General features: G+C 42.7%; 2 protein-coding genes across 2 annotated transcripts in view; one reads left to right on the forward strand and one right to left on the reverse strand.

The window, feature by feature from the left end:
- The window catches only part of LOC139413252 (neuron navigator 1-like), a 132,537-nt gene extending 120,117 nt beyond the window's left edge, over positions 1 to 12,420 (reverse strand). The window contains exon 1 of the mRNA XM_071160400.1: positions 12,303 to 12,420. The gene's annotated coding sequence lies outside the window, so the exon portion shown is untranslated. The remainder of the gene's footprint in view (positions 1 to 12,302) is intronic.
- An 8,692-nt stretch (positions 12,421 to 21,112) lies between these two features.
- LOC139413254 (cysteine and glycine-rich protein 1-like) lies at positions 21,113 to 24,870 on the forward strand. Its single transcript, XM_071160409.1, has 6 exons — positions 21,113 to 21,277; positions 22,659 to 22,768; positions 23,311 to 23,479; positions 23,758 to 23,887; positions 24,275 to 24,368; positions 24,519 to 24,870. The coding sequence occupies exons 2-6, from the start codon at positions 22,660 to 22,662 to the stop codon at positions 24,593 to 24,595; spliced, it is 579 nt and encodes a 192-aa protein (XP_071016510.1). The 5' UTR covers positions 21,113 to 21,277; position 22,659; the 3' UTR covers positions 24,596 to 24,870.
- The last annotated feature ends 1,113 nt before the right edge of the window (positions 24,871 to 25,983 follow it).

The following is a 25,983-nucleotide window of genomic DNA, read 5'->3' on the forward strand; positions in this document are numbered from 1 at the left end:
TTCTTCCTAGGTTTTGGCCTTTCTAGGGAGTTTTTCCTAGCCACCGTGCTTCTACACCTGCATTGCTTGCTGTTTGGGGTTTTAGGCTGGGTTTCTGTACAGCACTTTGAGATATCAGCTGATGTACGAAGGGCTATATAAATCAATTTGATTTGATGTTGGAGGTGGCTTATGGTAGAGAAATTAACATTCAGTTCTCTGGCAACAGCTCTGGTGGACGTTCCTGCAGTCAGCATGCCAATTGTACGCAACCTCAACTTGAGACATCTGTGGCATTGTGTTGTGTGTCAAAACTGCATAATTTAGAGTGGCCTTTTATTGTCCCCAGCACAAGGCGCACCTATGTAATGATCATGCTGTTTAATAAGCTTCTTGATATATCAGATATATGTCAGGTGGATGGCGTATCTTGGCAAACGATAAATGCTCACTAACAGGGATGTAAAAAAAAATTGTATCTGTGCATATGGAAAATGTCTGGGATCTTTTATTTCAGCTCATGAAACATTGGGTCAACACTTTACATGTTGCGTTTATATTTTTGTTCTGTGTATTAAGTACATTCTCAGTCCATTTGATATGGATCTGACAAATCCTGCACATAATTAATCTCCCTTCCTCTTCCTGCTGTGTCGAACTGATCCATTTAAATTTATTACATGATTACATTTGGCTTAGCGTAGCAGAGATTACTATACGCTTGGTTTCCGTTTGGAGAGAGGCATTCGCCTGACTGAAAAGAATGACAGAGTTTTACAGCAGATCAGACTTCCCACTCGATGCAAGATTATTAACAGCCAGAGAGTGAGCACATTTGTTTTTGTAACGGCCCAGTTCTGGCGCCCACTGAATATTAGGGTTTAGAAAATGTCAAATCTATATTTCAACCCCTCCCTCAGCCCCTCAATGGGGTTGCCCAATGACAGCCACAACCAGTGATTCAATCTCTGATAATGAAAACAAAAAGTCAAGCATGACATAATGATACATCCTATACATAAACATGACTGATGTTACTGTATGCATTAGACTACACCCCTAACCTCACATCTTGACTCCAGCCCCTACCATTCACATCTTGACTCCACTCCTACCCTCACGTCTTGACTCCACCCCTAAACCTCACGTCTTGACTCCACCCCTAAACCTCACGTCTTGACTCCACCCCTAACCTCACATCTTTACTCCACCCCTACCCTCACATATTGACTCCACCCCTACCCTCACATATTTACTCCACCCCTACCCTCACATATTGACTCCAACCCTACCCTCACATATTGACTCCACCCCTACCCTCACATACTGACTCCACCCCTAACCTCACATATTGACTCCACCCCTAACCTCACATATTGACTCCACCCCTAACCTCACACCTTTACTCCACCCCTACCCTCACATATTGACTCCACCCCTACCCTCACATTTTGACTCCACCCCTAACCTCACAACTTTACTCCACCCCTACCCTCACATTTTGACTCCACCCCTACCCTCACATATTGACTCCACCCCTAACCTCACGTCTTGACTCCACCCCTAAACCTCACGTCTTGACTCCACCCCTACCCTCACATCTTGACTCCACCCCTATCCTCACATCTTTACTCCAGCCCTAACCTCACATCTTTACTCCAGCCCTAACCTCACATCTTGACTCCACCCCTAACCTCACATATTGATTCCACCCCTAACCTCACATATTGATTCCACCCCTAACCTCACATATTGATTCCACCCCTACCCTCACATATTGACTCCACCCCTACCCTCACATCTTGACTCCACCCCTACCCTCACATCTTGACTCCACCCCTACCCTCACATTTTGACTCCACCCCTAACCTCACACCTTTACTCCACCCCACCCTCACATATTGACTCCACCCCTACCCTCACATATTGACTCCACCCCTACCCTCACATATTGACTCCACCCCTAACCTCACATATTGACTCCACCCCTACCCTCACATATTGACTCCACCCCTACCCTCACATCTTGAATTTGTTGGATGTTGTCAGGAACCAGGTTTCCATCCAACCTTTTTATGCGAGTAAAGTACAGGCCTGATGGAAACAGCAAATTTGTCTGTAAACTTTCCAAATGTCGACAAAATACGCTAGACAAGGTGGGATCTCTTTGTGTAAGTAAAATGTATTAGAGTCACGCGATGATATGTTCTAGTCAACACTAAGACTCTGGAAAGCATGCAGTTTATTAGGCTACATATGAAATAAGTTATGAAGAATTTCACAGGGTGGTGAAAATGCATGGTGATGAGATTGATGCTCCTTTCAATTAAATATCAAGGGTCTTGATGATCGACATGATGATCGATGCTTTGCCGCAGTTTGACAAATATAAATAATCTCTCTCTTATCTATAACAATCTCATCATGTAGGTGGCCTACTTACACTTTATCTGCGAGCTGTTGTCTAAAGCACTCGTGCCAAAACCAGAGTGTGCTCATTCGTTAGATAATGCAACATTTGTTGTGACAAAACAATCAACAGATTTGAAAATATGATGGAAACCCATTTAACTTGTTGCGTTTTTATGGGGTCCATGTTTTTAACTGCAAAAGTTATTTTAATGTGCACTAAGTCATCACGCAGAGCCTTTAAGTACATTTATGGAAACACATATCTACTGGGAAAATGCGCATATTGTTTTATTTTAGCATGAAAATCTGTGGCCAATGTTGCTTGTCTAATAACAAGATATTAACCACACAACACATGTGTATATTCCAAGGCTACCCTTAAGACTCCCTGTAGCCAGCGCAACAACAGGCACCTAAAATGGAATCAGACTTTCTCCAGGGGAATTAGTTCTGCTCGGCCATGTCCTCAGCTCTTTGTCTGTCTACAGCTGAACTCATGATGGCCATATGACAACCCACTGGTGACCCCAGGCATTGTCTGAGGTCTGTATGAGAGTGCGAAAGATGCTGTCTGCGTGCGTGTGTGTGCGTGTGTGTGTGTGTGTGTATATTTTAGATTAGTCCTCAAGTCTAGTCCAAGAAAGATTTCATACACATAATGACTTACAACAGAACCCTAAAGTGAATCCAGGTCTGAAAGAGAACAGAGCATCATTTATGTAATGGAGTAGATTTGGCTTAATCCTCCTCCCCATTCTTCATGTCCAAATTGAAATAATATGTGTTCTCCTGAGTTCTAAAATACATGTGGAATCATAGCTCTATTCTGCTTACTATCAGCAGTTTGCATCCTCCCTCTTTTTTTCTTCATGGCCTAATTCATCATGCTGTATTCATAACAGGTCTCACAGGGAGGGAAGCATTTTAAAGTTGATACTAAAATCGAAAGTTATACATTTTCCTAGTCAGGCCAAATAGAGCTGACTCACTGGGCACACTGGTACGATGCTATCGCCCCCTATTGGCCAACCCAAATTTTTCCATTTTTGTCAGACAGCCTGCCTGCCTGCCTGCCTGCCTGCCTGCCTGCCTGCCTGCCTGCGATGGAGCAGTGACTGATGAGGAACCATAGTGATATCATGGGCTGGATAAAAGCAGTCTACCGTCTTCCCTGGATAATAATTGCCTCCTAAAATAATAGAAAAATAATAATGTTATTGTTCTATCTATAATAAAGCTGTGCTTGAGAGTAGTCTTTGCCTAGACATGGATTATAGACTTTCATTCTTGTTATTTTTGAAAGCCACAACTTCAGGACAACACCTTTCTAGGCTAGAATATTTGAGAAATAAGCTACTGGAAAGAAGTATAGGGCGCTGAACCAACGTGAGTCAAGGTGCAACCTAAAAATCTGTAAGCATCATTGGAAAAGAAAAGGCTCGCTCACCATTAAAAACGACTGTTTTTATTATGCAAGTTTAAAAGATTGACGTTTCAGCCTTCAAAGCTATTGTTCATAGCTTGAACTCGTTTTTTTAAGCTGTTATTTTAGGCCAGCCTTGAGGAATGAGGATAGCTTATTAACCATTACCAGCATGGATAATTTCTTTCTTAATAAGCTTAAAATGTATTCAACTTCTATTTTTCTATAGGCTACTGATATTGTTTGTTCTCTCTCGTTATTAATCCCCTGGCTACCGTACATTTTTAGGTTATTCAAATAACTTTTTGAGATGGAACTCCGTTACATTCATGGTTTTTGATCGGGAGAAAGCCATGCATAAAACGATGAGCCATAGCCTTCACATTCACATAGCATATCAAATGGAGAGAGAAGGGAATATAGGCTGTCTTTTTTAAAACAACTAAACACAAGATAGTTAAGGAGTGTCTGTTTTATTTTTTAAATGATAGGTTTAGCCTGAAGTCCGAGAGAGAGAGAGAGAGAGACTCCTTTCTTTACTGCAGGGTGCCAGTCAAGTTCAAATAGGCTAAACCATCGTCTGTCACATCACGATGTCGTCCCCATCGAAGATGGCTGTCAATTATCGTTGATTGAATATGCTATGGTAATATCGCTCAAGCCTATATTGACACATACTTTAGGTCTAGGTTTAGGATGTTGTCATGTCCATGCCTCCAAGGCAGTGGTATTTTGCTAAGCTCTACATAATAGCAACATCCGCTGCTTTTCAAAGCCTCACAAACTCAGAGAAGACCTTATGCAGAAATATCAGACAAAACAACACCTTAAACTTACCTCCACTTTAGCACCTGAAATATTGGTTCTGAACTAACCTGTCAGTCAGGTGCAGGGTAGCTGTGACCCTTAGAGGTGCAGACAGCTGACAACACACTGACGTGAGAGACACTCTTCAGGTGTGCCTCACCAATGCCTCTCTCTTCATCATCCCAACAGCTAATGGACGCACCAGCCTCTAATGATCTAACACTGCACTTCAATCCAGTGTGTCCTCACTAACGACCCCGTTACTCCAATACGGGTCATCTGAAAACACTGCAGTCACCTCCACCCAGTGGTACAGCAGTCAGGAACATATTCGTTTTGCTCTCTGTCCAATGTCTGGATCTACGAGGATGTCCGTCTTCTGCCTGCGTAAACAATGCTCCGTCCCGACAATTTCCCTGCTGCAGTTTGTACCTACAGTACACTCTGCAGCAAAGCTTCCCTACTCTCTGCAAATGGACCCGCTGGCCTCGGTCCAGCTTTTAACAATCTACTCTCTAATACACAGTACATTAGCCTACAGCAAAGGAATGCAAAGTTTTACCTGCTAGGGAAAGATGCTCTTAGATGTGGTCTGTGTCCATTTTCACCTGTGACTGAAAGTCCTGTCAGCCACAGAGGCACTTACTCCTCTGTGAGTCCAGAGTCACTGAAAGAGCCGGCAGAGCGGAGAGAACGGAGGCAGGGCTGATTCTCATTGTCGCTGTATGTTTGTATTTTGCTGCCCGCCGGGCACACACTCATCATCACGGCCCTCACTTTGAATTTGGGCCAAATGGGGTGACTATGAGGCGTCAGCGCAAGGAGTCATTTTCAGAGGCAGTGATATAGTGCCAACAAAGGCGTACTGTACCACACCATGTCATATTCAGCACTGGAGGGAGGGGGGATCTACATGCCACACGGTGTCTTAGAGGGGAATGTTTAAGAGTGGATCACGGAATCATGGAAAAATACTGAATCATGGGTGGGAAAAAAAACACATTACAGAACAGGTTTTGTCACACACAAAAAGTAGGATGTTATGGTTAGCATATACTTAACTCAGTATCATAGGTGGCATTGTGAGCAATCACAGAACAGACATACAGTATTGTGGCGAAGGTGATCAGAAAGTGGGTCAGATAGTTAAATGGCTAAAGGCCAAATCTTTATCAGAGAGAACAAGCATTGTCTACATAAAAATCGACTGCTTTGTGGGTTGACTAACTTCGAAGGAGGATAAATGACAGCGTTAGAGATGCTGCGGTAATTACTGGGCTCCTCTTCCTCTTCTGCTTTGGAGGAGAAGTGAGTCAGGACAAGAGCAGTGATTAGAGTCAAAGCTATAAGGGGGAGTACTCACGCTGGGAGACAATGCTTCAACATCAAAATGGAGGACAAGTGAGAAAGTATAGCCACGACTCTTCTTGCTTTTACATGATAGCCAACCTACTGTATTTCACCCATGTATATGAACAAGCATCCACGCACACACACACACCCCGACGCACACTAACACACACACACACACACACACACACAGGCAGGCACATTCACACCTCCAATCTTGTACGGCTAACGAGTTGCCTTGATCAAATCGACTTGTGTTTACAGGCACAGCACAGGAAGGAAACAGACTTGGTAGGCTACCAAACTCAGAATAAATGACACTCATCAAAAGCACCTACTGAGCTGAGACACAGAAAGGTGTTCTATCACAGTCACACCTTCACCTGCTGACACTAGCCGTAAAACGACCTTTAGTATTCAAAACAACTAACTCAAACAGTCACCTTGTAAGAAATGAAAGACAATGGTCTCAATATACTGGAAGTAGTGTCATTACTGTCTTCCACAGCAAGGTTAAAAGTAAAAGACCGTGTCATACTTTGACGCTAACTCCTATTATGTCATGCTGTATGCCTTGTGTCTATATCAAAGTAAGAGTCCTGTCATCTTATCTGGATTGACAAAGGCCCCCCTTAACCAATGGATTTCTAGTCCTTTTAACCTTCGAGAGAGAGAAAGAGGGTGTGTCTCAAGAGGCGGTGATGTTCAAAAGGCAGCTTTTGTCCTCTCACAAAGCAGAAGGGGCCCTCTGCTGGTCTGAGAGTGAAACTGCTTCTCTCCACACCCGCCACACCACACTGCAGCAAAAACAGCCATCATCATATCCTCTATTCCAGGTATTCCCAAACTGAGGTGTGCGTTTCACTGCCAAAAAATAAAATGAAACCCTCTAGTGTTCAGCAAAATAACAACACAACTAGGCAAGTCAGTTCAGAACAAATTCTTATTTACAATGACGGCCTACCCCCGGCCAACTTGTGCGCCGCCCTATGGGACTCCCAATCAAAGCCAGCCGTGATGCAGCCTGGATTCGAACCAGGGACTGCAGTGACGCCTCATGCACAGAGATGCAGTGCCTAGACCGCTGCGTCACTTGGGAGCCAAATGCCGGTAGCCTCGTCAGATAATTAACATCCAATCACATTAACCGTTACTCTCTCACGGGAAACCTTCACTCTTGCGCAGATATTTAGAAACGAAACATGATCACTTGAAAAATAAGCCACGGGAGTTTTTAGAGCGAGAATAAAGATGATTTTCGGGTACAAGACGTGTACAAAGGAAAAGATACCATTAATAAAAGGGGGCTAGAAGTGTCTTATATGGTGAGCTACCGAGTGGCTAGGACAGGCAAGCCCCATACGATTGTGAAGGACTTAATTGTTCCTGCTGCTGTTGATATGGCTGGGACAATGCTGGGGAGAAAAGGCCAAAAAAAACTATACAGACAATGCCTTCATCAAACAACACTGTTACACAATGCATCAGTTACATGGCAGGAGATTGTTTTAAACAATTACTACTTTGCATACAAGCCAGTGAATGCTATACAGTTGGATGAGTCAACAGACGTGGCAGGCCTGGCACAGCTCCTGGTATATGTCCGTTACATTTATGGGGGGGTCAATTAAGGAATACATCCTCTTCTGGAAACCAGAACAACATGAGAGGATTGACAGGAAGACATAGTGGAGTGGTATATCTCGTGGTGTACTCTCGTGTATTTTCTGCATTATGCAATGATATGGGCAGCGACCATGTAACGCTTTTATAACATACATAAGTGCGCTGGTTATCAAAGTATTGACACATTTTTCTTCAGAAAAGTTGGAGCTCTTTTCTGTCTGCATTAACAAGGACAACACATAGGCCTTTCCGTCATTGTATGATATTTTGTGTGCAAATGAACTCAAGCTTATGGACAAATGTCAAATGTGATATAGCGAAGCACCTGAGCGAGCTGGGTGCGCAATTACGCAGGTACTTTCCCGAAACAGACAAAAAAAACAACTTGATTCGTTATCCCTTTCATGCCCTGCCTCCACTTACCAATATCTAAACCAGAGAGCCTCGTTGAAAATTGCAACAAGCAGTTCTGTGAAAATGTAGACTTAATCAGAAGCCACTGCCAGATTTCTGGAAAGTGTTGTGCTCAGAGTTTCTTGCCTTGGCAAATCGCGCTGTTAAGACACTGATGCCATTTGCAACCACATACCTGTGTGAGAGTGGATTCTCAGCCCTCACTAGCATGAAAACTAGATGCAGGCACAGACTGTGTGTGGAAAATGATTTAAGACTGAGACTCTCTCCAATACAACCCAACATTGCAGAGTTATGTGCATCCTTTCAAGCACACCCTTCTCGTTAACCTGTGGTAATTTATTCACACTTTTTGATGAACAAATAAGGTTTTATATGTAAGATGGCTAAATAAATAGCTAAATGTATTATTATTATTATATTATTATTTGTGCCCTGGTCCTATAAGAGCTCTTTATCACTTTCCATGAGCCGGATTGTGACGACAACTCATTCTTATGTTTAATAAATGTATTGTATAGTGTGTGTGTGGCAGGCTTACAATGATGGCAAAAAACAACATTTGAGAGTGCGCTGATGCTGGTGCCAGAGGGGGTATGCAGCTGGAGGTTGAATGTTTGAAGAGGTACGGGTCTACAAAAAGTTTGGGAACCACTGCTCTATTCGGCTGAGGTGTATTCAGCAGGAACTAAACGGAAGGAAATGGGTCGAAACTGGGAGAGACTACCTAAATGTGTCCAATTAGAAACGGTTGTTTTTATTGTGAAACCTTTTTCTTTGTAAATATTTTGCTACGTATGCACTAATGAATAACCCGCTGACTACACAAAGTTGAGCTATGAGGCAATAGAGTTGCTGGACAATAGACGGGTTGGTTGCTTAGCAACAAAACCCACGTGTAAGCAGCTATGCGGCAAAACAGACAGGGTTGGCTTAGACTTTTGAGAACATGTCAACTATATTTAGTCTCTGATCTGATCTGTTTCACCTGTCTTTGTGCTTGTCTCCATCCCCCTTCAGGTGTCGCCAATCTTCCCCAGCCTGCCCTGACCCTAAGCCTGACTGCCGTTCTGGATGTTTTGCATCCTATCTGGTTTACTGACCTCTGCCTGTCTTTTTGCCTGTCCCTGTACTAGTAATATACTTTTGTTACTTCGACACTGACTGCATCTGGGACTTCCCTGAAACGTGATAGTACGAACTGGCCATGACTGACCCAGCAGACTCGGACCAGCTCCGCAACGCCATCTCCTCCCAAGGAGCCACCATCGGAAGGTACGAAGAGTTTCTTTATGGAAGGTTTCCAGACCTTGGCCGAACTCCATGACCAAGTGTTGAACACATTGCTGGAGCAATTCTGTGGGTTGTCTGTTAGGCAGCTTACCATGAGGGTAACCTCCCAGCCCCTCAGTAACCGGGTTGTTAGCAACGCTGCCTCCCCAGTCACCCCGGTTTCCAGGGAACCCAGCTTACCTCCCCCAGAATGCTTCGATGGAGAGTCTGGCACCTGTCGGGCGCTGATGTCCGGGAGGGCCAGCTTCTGCAAGACTACCGCAGTGTGGCAGACTATGCAGTGGATTTCCACGCATTAGCAGCTGAGAGTGCCTGGAACCCGGAAGTGCTGTTCGACATGTTCCTGCACGGAGTATTGGAGGAAGTAAAGGATGAGCTTGCAGCCCTGAAACTAACAATGTATCTCGACTTGCTCATCACCTTGACCGTTCGGATCAATGGGCGACTACGGGAATGAAGGAAGGAGAGGAGATTCGATTTCACTCACCCGTCCAAGGGTTCCACCTCTCCTCCGAGGCATCCCGGAAGTCCCTGACGGCTCCATTGCCAAGAGAACCAAAGGCTACCCGAGTTCCCTCGAGAGTCTCCGGAGACTGCCGTTTCACCTTTTTCCAGGCTGTCTCCAGGTGAATGGCTATACAGGTTTCACACTAAGAGTTGCCTGTATTGCAGGACTACTGGTCATTTCGTCTCGACCTGTCCACTTAATGATCAGGCTCACCGATAGGAGCGAGTACTCTGGTGGGCCATACAGAGAACTTTTCCTCTCCCCTTGCTCGCATCCCTTTTCATGCTATTTTGCTGTGGTGGAATCAGTCAAAAACTCTCTGGGTACTCATTGACTCTGGGGCCGATGAGAGCTTTGACTGCAGGATTGCCACTACGCCCCGGGGAGAACTGTACTCTCTGTCGTGTACGGACACCAAGGTTAAGGAGACCTACATTTGAGGACTCCCTAGCTGTAGAGTTCATCTGTCCTTCTGCCTCCCCACCGGCGCAGGGTTCTTCTTTGTGGAGAAGAAGGACAAAACCCTGCGCCCGTGCATAGACTACTGGGGTCTCAATGACATCAATGCCACCCCTCATCTCCTCAACCTTCGAGCCGCTCCAGGGGGCCACCGTGTTCTCCAAGCTGGACCTATGGAATGCCTACCAGCTGGTGCGGATATGGGAAGGGGACGAGTGGAAGACTGCCTTCCAGGCTCTGTGTTCCAGGCTCTGGTTAATGATGTTCTCCGCGAAATGTTGAACCGGTCCGTCTTCGTCTACCTTGATGACATCCTCATCAACTCCCACTGTGCCCAAGAATACGTGCTCCATGTCTGGCAGGTTCTCCAACACCTCCTGGAGAAGCAGCTTTTTGTAAAAGCAGAGAAGTGTGAATTCCATCGAATTCCACCATCCCCTTTCTGGGTTACAGCATCGCTGCAGGGAGTGTACAGATGGATCCGGAAATGTAAAGTGGTGGTGGATTGGCCCCAGCCCACATCCAGGGTGCAGCTGCAACATTTCCTGGGATTCGTCAACTTTTATCCCCGCTTTATCTGGGGTGACAGCACCCTGTCTGCACTCACCTCTCCCAAGATTCTGTTCACAGGATGATGTAAGCACAGATTTATTTTCTAATGTGTTATTGACTGTACATCTGTTTATGTGTAACTCTGTTGTTGTTTTTAGTCGCACTACTTTGCTTTATCTTGGCCAGGTCGTAGTTGTAAATGAGAACTTGTTCTCAACTGGCTTACCTGGTTAAATAAAGGTGAAATAAAAAAATACATTTAAACAATGAGCTCTTGATGTCTCTCAAATACATTGTTACAGTTGTTGGTTAGCTAGCTATTTGCCATATTAGCATAGACGTGACATCAGCCAAAACATCTTAAAACAAGACATTGTATCAAGAATAAGATAAAACTAGCTGAGACGAGCCACCTATGATTCTCCATCACAATCACAACAACACACAACCTTCTGCCCCACTGAATGATTCGCATCGTTTAAGTGACGTCAGCTAACCCGACTATTGAATGAGAGAGGGTCCTCCATGCAGCACTATACAAGTCTGTCAACGACCGCTTCTGAAATCAACTAAATGATCTAATTTCCCCACAGAAATGAATCTAACAGTGTTATTATTGGCTCCGCAGATTGAGGACAATTGCATGCATTGATGGAAATGTATCCTAAAATGGATTTCCTTATTTAGACCAATTATCTCTTCATGACATTATCATTACAAATAGCCTATGTGAGCGCGTAGTTAAGTCATACATTTTTGTTTTTAAAGAACACGTTCATTTGTTATTTTAAACACCTAACATTGAAAGACAACTTTGGACATGCAGAATTGAAACCTTAGTTGAAGCAGACCATATGTTCCCGAGGGAACAAAAGCAGTCTTGTTTAAAAGTACGGTATGTGTTGGGAGGAAGGGTCAGCTGATTGCCGAGATGTCCTAACAGAGGAAGACTATAACCTTCTGACTAAACAGCCCGCATGCACATGATCATCACGTCCTGCACTGGAGTCATTATCAGTGATCATAAAATAATGGCAGATAGGCCTATATCAATGCTCTTAATGTTTTGAGTTTAAGATGTTAAAATATCTATGAGAGTGGAATGCATATTTAATTCCATGTTAGATTATTATTAGATTATTAACACATGGCAGTAATAGCTATCTTTGGACTGCATGCATTAATAAACTACAGATAATTTAAATAGTCTATACAATTTTGAAACCACCTAAGATGGCAAATAACCCATACCAAAACTTGTCCAACTAACACCTTGTTCAACTAACGTCAATCGCTACAATGAAGCAAATATAAAATCAAAACTACATTGAAAAAACAATCATGGTCACTGCAATCCAGTGCCAAGCACATTGTCTTGAAGCTAACCTCCCTGAGCTCTAAGCTAGCTCTGCCTTCCGTACATGAGAGGTTATCTTGGCAAAGCTGCTTTACAAAATAATGCCAGAGGGAGACACTCACCAGAAAGAAGACCCCTGGTTACCAGTCAAGATCTTCTGGGCTCCATGTAATTAGACTGGACTTGAGCAGATCGGCACTCCCACTCAGGTCTCTCTCATCTGTCCTCAATAGGGTTTTCCTGGATACATAAAGGTTTAAAAATGTTTTTGTTTTTTGAATCAAAAATAATCCAATGAGTAATCACAACTCTTCCTCTTCACAATGTAACAATGGACCTTAGAGCATGAAGTTCCTTTTCCACTGGCTTCCTCTCTCTCACACACACACACACACAGCTCAAACTTACCCCCCACCCCACATGCACACACACACACACACACAATCACAAGTAGCCTACACACTACAAGCCGGAGCGGATGTCCACAGGACAAACAGACAGTGGGCTAGTGTTGGTCCAGGGTCCTAGCTATTTATAGGCTTCTTCAGTATAGCATGTCTCTTCCTATGAGAGTGAGGAGGCTGGAGGAGGCAGACAGACCAAGCACCACTCAGGGACTCTCTACAGCCTGATGTTCCCACTTCCTTGTAATAAGCCTGCCTCTACTCCCCACCAGTTTCACCTTTTCTCAGCCTCTTCGATAGGAGGAAAATGATCAGTATAGTATCTTGGTTTACCTTACGGGAAGTACTGAGTGAGATCCATAAACAGTATAGGTATGACTAAGCAGAAATACAAGGGGCGTTAGAATGAGACATGGCTACTTAGCACATAGTCATGTGTCATTGCCATTGATTATAGTGTATATTATGGTTATTGGATACAGTGATGTATGTGCAAAGCTTTATGTGTTTTATTGTAAGAACTGCAACATAAAGTACAAGATTCAAGAAGGAGGAGGCTGGCTATTGAGAGACAATAAATCATAGATAATCATCAAATCAAATCAAATTGTATTAGTCACAATTAGTTATTAAAGTGGCCAATGATTTGAGTCTGTATGTACTGTAGGCATGGTCCATGGTCCATACTGTAGCAATTTATGTGAATAGAGCACAGTCTGTTGGTAAGAAAGTAGCATTGCAAATTCTCCCGGTTCTGAATAGTTTCATGTGTATTTATCTTATTTCATTAGCTCACTGGTGTTTTCTCAGCCCCTTACCATTCATTTCCAACCCCATTTCCTGTTGTAAGGTTGTATTTTTTCAACCTAGTTCAGGGGTGTCAAATTCATTTTGCCCCAGGAACCGCATGCTGTTTTCAATGATGTCCGGAGAGCCGCACTAAAAATGTGTTCTATTTCCTCACTGTCAACATATGCAAAAAATAGTCCTCAATCCATAGTTTTGGGAATTTTCAATGCTCCCTGATTGTCTAGCTTTCATTTCGGTGATTATTAGTGAGTTGGACACCGTCAAGAAATGAATGAAGGTCTACTGTATTATCATTTGTGCAGTTTTGATTTGGTTTGAATCATTTTAAAGTATTTTGACTTTGTCGCCCCCCCCTCCCCCCCCAACAAAAATATATATAACAATGTATGTTTGTAACCTCTGACCTAATTGTTAGCTAAGCTATTGTTAGCTTGCTAGCCACATGGTTTCAGTTCGCTAACATAGTGTACGTTTATTTTGTCCAGCAAATATTTGTTTCTTTCTATATTTCATGGAATTTATCTGCTGTTTGATCATCTGAGTGGGTGTGGTCATGGAGGTCATGGACATTTGCAAATACCTACGAAGTAGATTTGAAAAATTCCTCATTTCATTTTCATATCGGTTGATTATTGTGTTTGTATTCCCGCGCTTCACCGGCCTCTCCAATTGTGTGTGATTGCGGACCACAATTCGGGACATTCCTACATGTGGGCATAGAGAGAAACAGTAATGGCGTCTTCTTGTAGGCGCAATCTCTGCAATGGTTCGTTGGACAAAGCCTATAGAGAAAATGTATGGCATTTTTGTAGGGTTTTTGCACTAATGACAAAAAAGGTATGTGGTAAACACAGGCTTAGGAGATCTTAAGTTTTGTTCTATGATATAACGTGAATTTTGCGGAACTTGTTATTAAAAAAATGCACAAAGCACATAAAGGCTTCATAATTCATAAAGGTCATGTTAAATGACTGCTATTATCTAATAGAACAAAACATATTAGACCTCTGAAGCCTGTGTTAACCTTAGACCTTAATTCCTAAACCCTATTATTTCGCCATACATTTTTCCCATAGGGATGTCTGAATGAACCAGAGGTAACTCATTTCCGCGTTTTAGGACTACAAGATGGCGAGCTCTATTTCTCCATCTCCCATTGGTTCCTGCATGAACGCCTCCATTCTTCATGCTTGTGTGACACTTTTGATATTCTGCGGGAAAGCAGTGCTGTGGGAAAGCAGTGCCCGACAGGCAGGGGGCAAAGGACACTGTCTACCGTCGTCCTAGCTAGCTACCATTCTCGCCTGCTATGTACAGGAGTCCAGTGTCCTTTCGCTCATTTGTATTTGTCCCATGCGCTGAATACAACAGGTGTAGACCTTACAGTGAAATACTTACTTACAAGCCCTTAACCAAAAAAAAAGTAATAGATAATAAGAATAATAATTAAAGAGTAGCAGTAAAATAACAACAGGGCGTACTGGTACAGAGTCAATGTGCGGGGGTACCGGTTAGTCGAGGTAATTGAGGTAATATGTACATGTAGTTATTCAAGTTATTAAAGTGGCTATGCATTGATAGTAACAGAGAGTATCAGCAGCATAGAAGGGGGGGATGCAATGCAAGTAGTCTGGGTGGCCATTTGATTAGCTGTTCAGGAGTTTTATGGCTTAGGGTAGAAGCTGTTTAGAAGCCTCTTGGACCTAGACTTGGCACTCTGGTACCACTTGCCGTGCGGTAGCAGAGAGAACAGTCTATGACTAGGGTGGCTGGAGTCTTTGACCCTTTTTGGGCCTTTATTTGCCACACTGTGCTGCCAAAATTGCGAGCCCTTCTGACAGGCTATGTGATTTTTGTGACAAGATTTGCTAACATATAACTGATGGTATACAAGTATATACCCTTTTTCTCTTGGCGCAGTGGTTCTCAACCCTGGTCCTGGGAACACGAAGGGGTGCACCTTTTTGTTTTTCCTTAGCACTACACACCTGATTCAAATCATCAAAGCTTGATGATGAGTTGCTCATGTGCACCCCTTATAGTCCCCAGGACCAGGATTGAGAACAACTGCAGTCTTGGGACATCCATTGGGACATCTTCATCTCTGTATATGAGGACAGAAAACATCAAAGAACAGGCTTCATTATACTTCATTATACTATACAATTAGACAGCACTGAATATTATGTTGCTGTTACCGCTGTCCTTTGTATTTCTCTCTAGGGACTGGAATTACACAAAAGTACCTGCCCTATCCAGAGTAGCTTTCTCTCTCTGTGTGAATAATAATGACCCCCCCACAAAATGCTAACCTCCCCTGTTATTGTAATAGTGAGAGGTTTGCATGTCATGGGGGTATGATATTTTTACATCTGTAACTTTCTGACTCATCATTATTCACGATTCATTCAGGCCTATCCGCAATCATGGTAGCATCCACATAAATGTAGAAGTGTTAAGAAATGCATTCTATTCTTATTTTGAATAAAAGTGATTCCAAAATGACTACATTATTTACCATTATTTTCAATTGTGCACAACATAATCTGAAACACAAACAAAGCAGCGAATGCATCCAACAAGTCCAAGAGTCTCGAGCTTGGTGTAATCTTTGCGTGCTAAGAATTTGGGATCAAATACTAAACTGTCCCAATACGTTTGGTCCCCTAAAGTGGGGGACTTTGTACAAAAGTGCTGTAATTTCTGAAAGAGTTCACCTGATATGAATGGAAATACCATGTACTGTTTGGTTTGGAATTAGGCCCATTCATGTAATTAGCAAATAATTAGTTGATACGAGTAGACTACTCACAGGTATGTTGAAAGAGGGTTTTCCAGGCCTCCCGGGTGGTGCAGTGGTTAAGGGTGCTGTACTGCTGCGCCAGCTGTGCCACCAGAGACTCTGGGTTTCGCGCCCAGGCTCTGTCGTAACCTCAATTGGCCTAGTGTCGTCTGGGTTAGGGAGGGCTTGGCCGGTAGGGATATCCTTGTCTCATGGCGCACCAGTGACTCCTGTGGCAAGCTGGGCACAGTGCACACTAACCAAGGTTGCCAGGTGCATGGTGTTTCCTCCGACACATTGGTGTGGCTGGCTTCCAGGTTGGATGCTTGCTGTGTTAAGAAGCAGTGCGGCTTGGTTGGGTTGTGTATCGGAGGGTGCATGACTTTCTCCTGAGCCCATACTGGAGTTGTAGCAATGAGACAAGATAGTAGCTACTAACAATTGGATACCAAGAAAATATGTAAAGGGGTAAAATTTCTAATATTATTTTTTTTCCTCTTTTTTCCTCTTTTTTCCTCTTTCTTTAACCACATGCTTTAGGCATGTGGTTGTGATTGTTTTATTGTTGTGATTGTGTCTTGTTACATAATTAGATTTGGCCCTTGCCTAGATTGTGGGCCACATTGGTATGCTCTGTTTGACTATGCTTTAGGGCAGTGGTTCCCAAACTTTTTGTAGTCCCATACCCCTTCAAACATTCAACCTCCAGCTGCATACCCCCTCTAGCACTCTCAAATGTTGTTTTTTGCCATCATTGTAAGCCTGCCACACACACACATTTATTAAACATAAGAATGAGTGTGAGTTTGTCACAACCTGGCTCATGGGTAGTGACAAACAGCTCATACAGGGCCAGGGCACAAATAATAACATAATAATAATCAATCATTTTGCTATTTATTTAGCCATCTTACATATAAAACCTTATTTGTTCGTCAAAAATTGTGAATAACTCACCACGGGTTAATGAGAAGGGTGTGCTTGAAAGGATGCAAATAACTCAGCAATGTTGGGTTGTATTGGAGAGAGTCTGTCTTAAATCATTTTCCACACACAGTCTGTGCCTGTATTTAGTTTTCATGCTAGAGAATCCACTCTCACATAGGTACGTGGTTGCAAATGGCATCAGTGTCTTAACAGTGCGATTTGCCAAGGCAAGAAACTCTGAGCACAACACTTTCCAGAAATCTGGCAGTGGCTTCTGATTAAATTACATTTTCACAGAACTGCTTGTTGCAATTTTCAATGAGGCTCTCTTATTCAGCCAGCAGCATACCACCCTGCATACCACTGCTGGCTTGCTTCTGAAGCTAAGCAGGGTTGGTCCTGGTCAGTCCCTGGATGGGAGACCAGATGCTGCTGGAAGTGGTGTTGGAGGGCCTGTAGGAAGCACTATTTCCTCTGGTCTAAAAAAAATATCCCAATGCCCCAGGCCAGTGATTGGCCCTGGCCACACTGCCCTGTGTAGGGTGCCGTCTTTCGGATGGGATGTTAAATGGGTGTCCTGACTCTCTGCGGTCATTAAAGATCCCATGGCACTTATTGTAAGAGTAGGGGTGTTAACCCTGGTGTCCTGGTTAAATTCCCAATCTGGCCATCAAACCATCACGGTCACCTAATAATCCCCAGTTTACAAGTGGCTCATTCATCCCCCTCCTCTCCCCTGTAACTATTCCCCAGGTTGTTGCTGCAAATGATAATGTGTTCTCAGTCAACTTACCTGGTAAAATAACGGATAAATAAATAAATAAAAATTCAGATATCGGTAAGTGGACTGGAGGCAGGGCATGAAAGGGATAACGAATCCAGTTGTTTTTGTTGTCTGTTTCAGGAAAGTACCTGCGTAATTGAGCACCCAGCTCACTCAGGTGCTCCGCTATATCACATTTGACATTGTCCGTAAGCTTGAGTTCATTTGCACAAAAAAAATCATACAATGATGGAAAGACGTGTGTGTTGTCCTTGTTAATGCCGACAGAGAAGAGCTCCAACTTCTTCATCATAGCCTCAATTTTGTCCCGCACATGGAATGCAGTTGCGGAGAGTCCCTGTAATCCTAGACTCAGATCATTCAGGCGAGAAAAAACATCACCTAGCTAGGCCAGTCATGTGAGAAACTCGTTATCATGTAAGTGGTCAGACAAGTGAAAATGATGGTCAGTAAAGAAAACTTTAAGCTTGTCTCTCAATTTATAAAAAACGTGTCAATACTTTGCCCCTTGATAAGCAGCGCACTTCTGGTTATCAATGTAGAAAATACATGAGAGTTCATGGGCCTTGCAAAGTTAACCAATTTCACTGTTCGGTCCAAAACATCTTTCAAGCTGTCAGGCATTCCCTTGGCAGCAAGAGCCTCTCGGTGGATGCTGCGGTGTACCTAAGTGGCGTCGGGAGCAACTGCTTGCACGTGCGTTACCACTCCACTATGTCGCTCTGTCATGACTTAAAAAATATCCTCTCATGTTGTCCTGGTTTCCAGTGTTTTGCAGAAGAGGATGTCTTCCTTAACTGACCCTTAATAAACGTAACGGACATATACCAGGAGCTGTGCCATGCCCATCATGTCTGTTGACTCATCCAGCTGTAACGCATATAATTCACTGGGCTTGTATGCAAAGTAGTAATTGTTTTAAAATATCGTCTGCCATGTCATTGATGTGTCGTGAAACTGTGTTGTTTGATGAAGGTATTGTCTGTATAGTTTTTTGGGCCTTTTCCCACAGCATTGTCCCAGCCATATCCACAGCAGCAGGAAGAATGAAGTCCTTCACAATAGTACAGGCCTTGTCTGTCCTAGCCACTCAGTAGCTAATCATATAAGATGCCTCTAGCCCCTTCTTATTAATGGTATCTGTTGCTTTTATACATGTCTTACTACTCAAAAGTCGTCTTTATTCTCGATCAAAAAAACTCCTGTGTCTTATTTTCAAATTGTCATGTTTTGTTTCTAAATGTCTGAGCAAGAGTGAAGGTTTCCCGAGAGAGAGTAACGGTTAATGTGATTGGATGTTAATTATTTTACTCGGCTACCTGTATTTGACATTGTGTTGTTATTTCGCTGAACACTAGATGGTTTAATTTTATTTTTGGCAGTAAAACAAGACTACTCAGGCGAGAGAAAAAACTATAAATGTACTGTTTGAAAATGTGAAGATGTTTTTTTTTCTCTAGCGAGGTGGGGCCATTTTATTTCATTTTTAAAAATGTGAATAGCATTTTTATTTGGCGTACCCCCGACTTCATTGCGCGATAGGTATTTTAGATAGCGGTTGGTATTTTAGACTCCTGGATGGATTTTAGAAAGCACTCTGGTGCCCGACGGCAGAGTTGATGACGTGGCACACAACCATTTGTTGATGCATGCTACATCTGAGCAGGGGAATGCGACACATCGTATCATCACTCTCTCAGCATGTTTGTCCCATTGAGCTACAAAATAACAGTTTGTCCCAACAAAAAGAATGTATCTAGGCTAGGTAAAATTATTTTGCTCTCAAAGCTTCAAAATCCCCCAAAATTGTAGACCTATTTAACTTCAGCTTTGCCTAATGGCCCCACCCCTGGAGAAAGTGAGTAATCCTTTCAGTAAACACGTTCAGTCTGCAATCATCATAACAAACACCTTATAAGGCATTGTAGCCAAGACACAAACTTCACAGACTGGGGAATGTCACAGACAGATCAAATATCATACTGGCCAACAATCAGAAGCTGTTTTATCTTTAATCAATGCAATACAATGTTTTGCTTTGCATATCATATCTCTGGGTCAGAAGTCCCAGACAGAGGCTATCTTGGATTGCTGGTATGTTATTACTTTAACCTCCTCTTTCCATCACCACCCTCCCCTTTCCTCCCTCACTTTCTCCCTCTATCCCTCTGTCTAGCCTCATTTACACCTTGCACTAATGTGAATTTGTGATCTGATCAATATGATCCAATCACTATCTGATCAAGGTTTGTCGCATTTACACATTGTATTAAAATGTGTCTCCTATCCATCCACTGTGTCCACATTGTGACCAGATTAGCTAATGCCTCCCTGTATATAAATTATTTGACAGATATTCTTAAAAAATATAATGAATTTAAGACAATTACTGATGCCATAAGTCAATGGTGCTACCTGTCAGTGATTTTAGAGGCCGGTATCATTATGACTTAAGGGTTGTTCCACCTATTAGGTGCCTTTTGAGGAGTGTAACTTGGTGAAAAAAAATAAAGAGCACATGTTTTCCAATCTCCCAAAAAATAAATACTATAATATGTGCCCATTAAGTGTAACAGGGTTGACCGTAACAAGGTTGACCGTAACAAGGTTGACCGTAACAGGGTTGACCGTAACAGGGTTGACGATTTCATCTTAAATCAACCATAAATAAGTCCCCTTGTGACAGGAGGAACTCCCAGAGGGACATGTCAAAATGGTGAATTCTGGCACTTTAGTAAGTCTTTATTCATGTAAAAAATATATATTTATTGAATTTTCCATGTGGTCTATATTAGAGGACACTTCATTTAATATGAGGCTTTTAAAATTCTATATTAGTGCCCAATATCTACTTAAAATATCTAAGTCTGGGTTTACATGCAAAAATCTCAATCGGATCACAATGGCTTTGTTTACACAGGCAGCCCAATTCTGATATTTTTTCCACTAATTCATCTTTTGACCAATCACATCAGATATTTACACATCAGATTTTTTTCAGAGCTTGTCTGATTCGTCAAAAGAACAATTAGTGAAAAAAATATTAGAACTGGGCTGCCTGTGTGAATGCAGCCAATGTGTCTTTTAATTGTCTACACCTGTGGACAAGATCATGTAAGCACCAGGTATAAACAGGGCTTCTCTGGCTCTCAATTTGTTTTCTCTCTCTGCATCTCGCAAACCCTTTTCCTTCAGCCATCTAAAGCCCTTTCTTTTTTTTGTCCTCCTCGCTCTACATCTCTTTCACAGTCTGTGTGTACCAAGCAGACTCCTCCCTAAGTCCCAGCTTGGTTTGTTTCTCTGAGTTCTTTTAGACTGAAGCCACTCCAGAACTCCACTGTTAGAGATCACTCTACAACCAGGGAGTTTCAGCCACACACACTACACAAGGTAAGATGGGACCATCTCAACACCTACCAGCTACTATTGCCACTGCTTTCATGATGCATAGTATACAGTAACAGGCCACAGAACACTTTCAAAATGTTTATTACTATCCAAGAATGGACAAATTCTTCTGCTTTTTCACTTTAAAAGTGCAGGGCAGATCACATCTGCTCTGCCAGACACTTACAGGGTAAGAAGGGTAAAATAAGCTGTTGTAAGTAGGGAATTAATTGCTTAGTAGCTTGCTTGTGTTATGATGATGATGATGACCGCAGCTCTTAGATCATGATGGCTGACAGAACACATTGTTAGATGGAAAAATCACCTAAATGTTTTGGCTGGGTACATTCATGGTTCTATTTCCTGAGCATCTGCAGGAAAGGAGTCACAACTCCGGAAATGAGTAATGTTTGTGACCAGCTTCCTATGCAAAGTGTTGCTCAAAATTTACATTTTTTCAAAAGTGATATTCTGTGTAAAGCTGCCTGACCTGTTCAGTGACTAAGGTCATAAAGTGACTGTTAACATGTAGTCGAACTGCATTAACATGTTGGTAATTTAGCAGACGCTTTTATCCAGCGCAACTTACATGGACAATTAGCGTTAAGTGCCTTGCTCAAGGCACATCTCGTCCACGCTGGGATTTGAAAAAGCGTCATTTCGGTTACTGGCCCAATGCTCTTAACCACTAGGCTACCATAAAATGAAGAGACTTTCCTGTTTACTCAAATTGCAGATTATCACCTTCAATCTCTTGTTGAAATATGTCACCAAGACAGAAGTACAACACGCATCAAACAGCAATTTATTTAAATTCAACAGTAGACTTGATAAATTGGGTTAAGTCAATAACTATTCTGAATGAGTGTTCTGGCACCTCCCTAGCCTCAGGAGGAACTTTGAATTTCATGAAAAGGAGAATAAACAGTGAAAGTGCCTGCAGGTACTGTAGCCAAACCCAGCAGCAGTTTTAACTCTAAGGTCATTCCTTTATCTTTTTGAGTACATTCCTAAAATACCCTTTAGTCTAAATGTATGGTACCTACAGAGGATACCCAGGCTCTATTGTGTAAATACTATTCTCTCATTTGTAAAGTTCTTGATTACATGACCAGAACCCTAGTTATAGTCCATAACTGGTTGTACTTTTTTGTATTTTTTGTTGCAGTCACAAGGTCTGGAAAAACCTCCCATTGTATACACAGCTTCATGCATTTCTCCTACTGTAGGTCTCCTACCATCCAATGTGTGTCAGGAACTGTAGAAGCATACTTGCTTTTTTATATGTAAGGCACTCCTCCGAATTCAGTGGGTGTCCCAACAGAAGGAACCACATGCCTCCCATTTCTATGTAAGGAACTAACTCTCCACTGTAACTCCGCAGAATGCCTTTGGGAGGAGGAAATAAGTGTGGCTGCTGCCAGAAGACCGTGTACTTCGCTGAGGAAGTGCAGTGCGAGGGGAAATATTTCCACAAGTCCTGCTTTCTGTGCAGTAAGTGATCCGCGTGAGGTCATCCCGTTCTTTCGTAAACCACATTGACGACTAATGTACCAATTATTCTGAGCTGACATTAAGAGCTCATGATGGAATGTGAAGTATTTGGCACTCGGAGGAAGCGGCAAATCCAAAGGTTCTCGGTTCTTGCTAGCATGTCCTTATTTGGAGAGGGAGAAATGGCTCTGTCACAGGCCTTGTATGGGAGAAAAGGTACCAGAGTGATCTGGCTCAGATGAGTGTTTGTTAGTTAACTATGCACCTCTCTCGCCCCCAGAGTCAGAACGTCAAATGTTAAACTAACACTGGTGATACCATAATGTCTTTGCAGTGACTCAGACTCTAAAGAGTCAAATGTCTGCAACTACATGGCCTGTTGCTGATTAACATAACACAAAATGACCTCCAATTGGAAGACTGTTAGTATTGGTGTGTAGCTTCTAAACTGCTTGTGTTGCTGATATGGCACAGCATTGACCAATCAGTTCAATGCCACTAAATCTGTCTGCCTCTCCCTGCCTAAAATATTCTGCTCTTAGTGGCATGTAAGAAGAACCTGGACAGCACAACGGTGGCCTGCCATGTGGATGAAATCTACTGCAAATCCTGCTACGGCAAGAAGTATGGGCCAAAAGGCTATGGCTTTGGTGGGGGAGCAGGCACCCTGAGCATGGACACAGGGGCACATCTTGGAATCAGACCTGAAGAGTAAGGAAGTAATCTTAAGAGTTGCATGTACTCTCCATACCAATAGGTCTACCAGGGCTTTTTCCACAGCACTGCTGATATTCATCATTCCCTTCTAATAAGGGGCTGATTTACAGCCTGGGAGAACATTACATTAATTAATCAATTAGGGATAAAGGAAAACCTGCAGACCTTGAGGACTGACTAGAATGCTGTTCTATGTAGTTTAATCATAACTAATCTAACCATAGTGTTAGTCATTACATATCCAGTAAGACGGTCCGTTTCTTCATCAACAGGCAGGCAGCCCACCGCCCCACCAACAACCCCAACGCCTCAAAGTTGGCCACTAAGTTCGGCAGCTCAGATGTGTGCCCGCGCTGCGCCAAGGCTGTGTATTCTGCCGAGAAGGTGCTCGGAGGTGGAAATGTAAGTCAGTGTTTTGGGCTGATCCTGTCATTTGGAAGGGGGAGACACATTATGGGTCATCTCCTGAACATCATGGGGCGGTTTCCCGGACACAGATTTAAGCCTAGTCCTGGACTAAAAAGCACTTAAAGGAGATTCTCCATTGAGCTTGCTGTCCAGGACTAGGCTTAATCTATGTCCGGGAAACCGCCCATATATTTAACAGTACTAATGGCCATACTGTGTCAACGGCTGCTGTGGCAGTGGGTCAACTGAAATGCATGATTAGGGATATCTTATCTGTGTTCAAATAGTGTAATGTGAAGGAGAAATACCAGTTATTGTTGACATACTGTATCTGTGCAGCCCAGTGCTGAGACAACACTTTTCCTAATCTGTCTTTTCCAGTCCTGGCACAAGAGCTGCTTCCGCTGTAGCAAGTGTGGGAAGGGGCTGGAATCAACCACTGTGGCTGACAAAGATGGAGAAATCTACTGTAAAGGTGGGTGTACTATTTCTGAACTTCTACTGTAAATGCAGCAAAACAGAATTTAAATAAACTAGAGAATGCAAATACTGTAGCATCTGTTATCAATTTATCTCCCTTTGTATTATATACATTATATCAAGTATACTACCTTTTCATCCACAGCATGTTATGCCAAGAATTTTGGTCCAAAGGGCTTTGGGTTCGGCCAGGGGGCAGGAGCTCTGGCACATGCTCAGTAGGGCTCAGGCCTCCTCAGACTCCTAAACATTTGGACTGCAAATCCCTGGATTCCCCAGTCAACCTGTGTTTAATCGTGCTATCTCATTCCAGCTACTGGCAGAGGCTCACGCTGTGCACAGTTTACTTATGTGCTTACCTTACCAGCGGCGTTAGCTGCTCATGTTTTTTCTAAGATGAGGTTAATATTCTGCATGATACATTTTTTTTGTAACCACAGAGAACCAAGATTTACCAGCTTGTTCATTTTGGCCTAATAAACTCCTTTTTGCAATTTGAATATATACCAAGTGAGTCAGTTTTTATTGACGGTAAGATGGACACACCCTGGTTTTGTTTGGCAGTTGGTGAGTTTGCTTAATGGGGCAATTTATCAGGGGCAGAGTGAAAGAAGAAAATCATAAAGTATTGTAGTCCAAGGCTATGAATTCTGAAGACTTGCATTGATCTTATCATATGAAATGTACTTTATCAAATACTGTGCACATTAAAAGGTAACAAACTAAGAGGAAGCATTGAATTAGAATATGGGATCATTGTTTGGGAAATAGGCTTGCATGACAACCGCACATCTGGCAACAAACAACCCGATTTTGAAGTCTTTTGGACATCAGAACAACCTAGAGGGAGTCAGAAAAGGAGGTGCATATGATAGGTAAGCTATACAACCTTGCTGAGAGTAACTGACAATCTCTTAGAGAATTACTATTGGAACCAAAATTTAAGTTTAGCTTGTTGGCACAAGATGGTGGGAAGATCTGAGCATAATTAACAGTATTACAGTATTACAATGTGTGCTTAATCCAGTAAAAAACAAATGTAAATTATTTATCCACAGACAAGTGTAAAACTGACTCAAGCCACACATTCTGTAAATGTTAAAGTCCCAAATGTATGGGCAGAGCTAGAAAGTTGTCTGTCAGAGGTATTACAATTTAAACTTTCAATCCGTCTGCATATTTCAAGACATGGCATATGGGCGAGATGCCAATAGGCTGGGTGATTCACGTCTCCCTCATCTTGAAAACACGTGTACTTAAAAACCTGGAAATCAATGTGCCATACAATCAAATTATTTAAAATAGTATGGGTGACGAGAAATAAATTGGTACCGTTTAAGGCCATGAGTCAACCATTGTCATTTGATGGGGGGGTAAGCTGTCTGGGTTAGTTATTAGAACTATTTTTACCCACTGCAAAATGCCACTGGGGCACTATAGCATTCCACTCATACAAAAAGTGGAATTCCTTTTCAATTCAGACAGTGGTTGCATTGCAAGTGTTAATGTTTTATTTGAATTATAATTGGAGGGGAATTCAGACCCGAGATACATGGAACTTAATTCCCTTTTCACACACTTCTCTCTTCAAGCATTCTGACCTAACTTAA

This window comes from Oncorhynchus clarkii, chromosome 7 (genome assembly GCF_045791955.1).
Source record: "Oncorhynchus clarkii lewisi isolate Uvic-CL-2024 chromosome 7, UVic_Ocla_1.0, whole genome shotgun sequence".
NCBI lineage: Eukaryota > Metazoa > Chordata > Actinopteri > Salmoniformes > Salmonidae > Oncorhynchus > Oncorhynchus clarkii.

Excerpts from the sequence above, each read along its gene's own strand:
- LOC139413254 (XM_071160409.1), top strand. The coding sequence starts at position 22,660 with ATGCCTTTGGGAGGAGGAAATAAGTGTGGCTGCTGCCAGAAGACCGTG. Across the intron at positions 22,769-23,310 it reads CAAGTCCTGCTTTCTGTGCA|TGGCATGTAAGAAGAACCTG; the intron begins GTAAGTGATCCG and ends TTCTGCTCTTAG. Across the intron at positions 23,888-24,274 it reads AGGTGCTCGGAGGTGGAAAT|TCCTGGCACAAGAGCTGCTT; the intron begins GTAAGTCAGTGT and ends TGTCTTTTCCAG.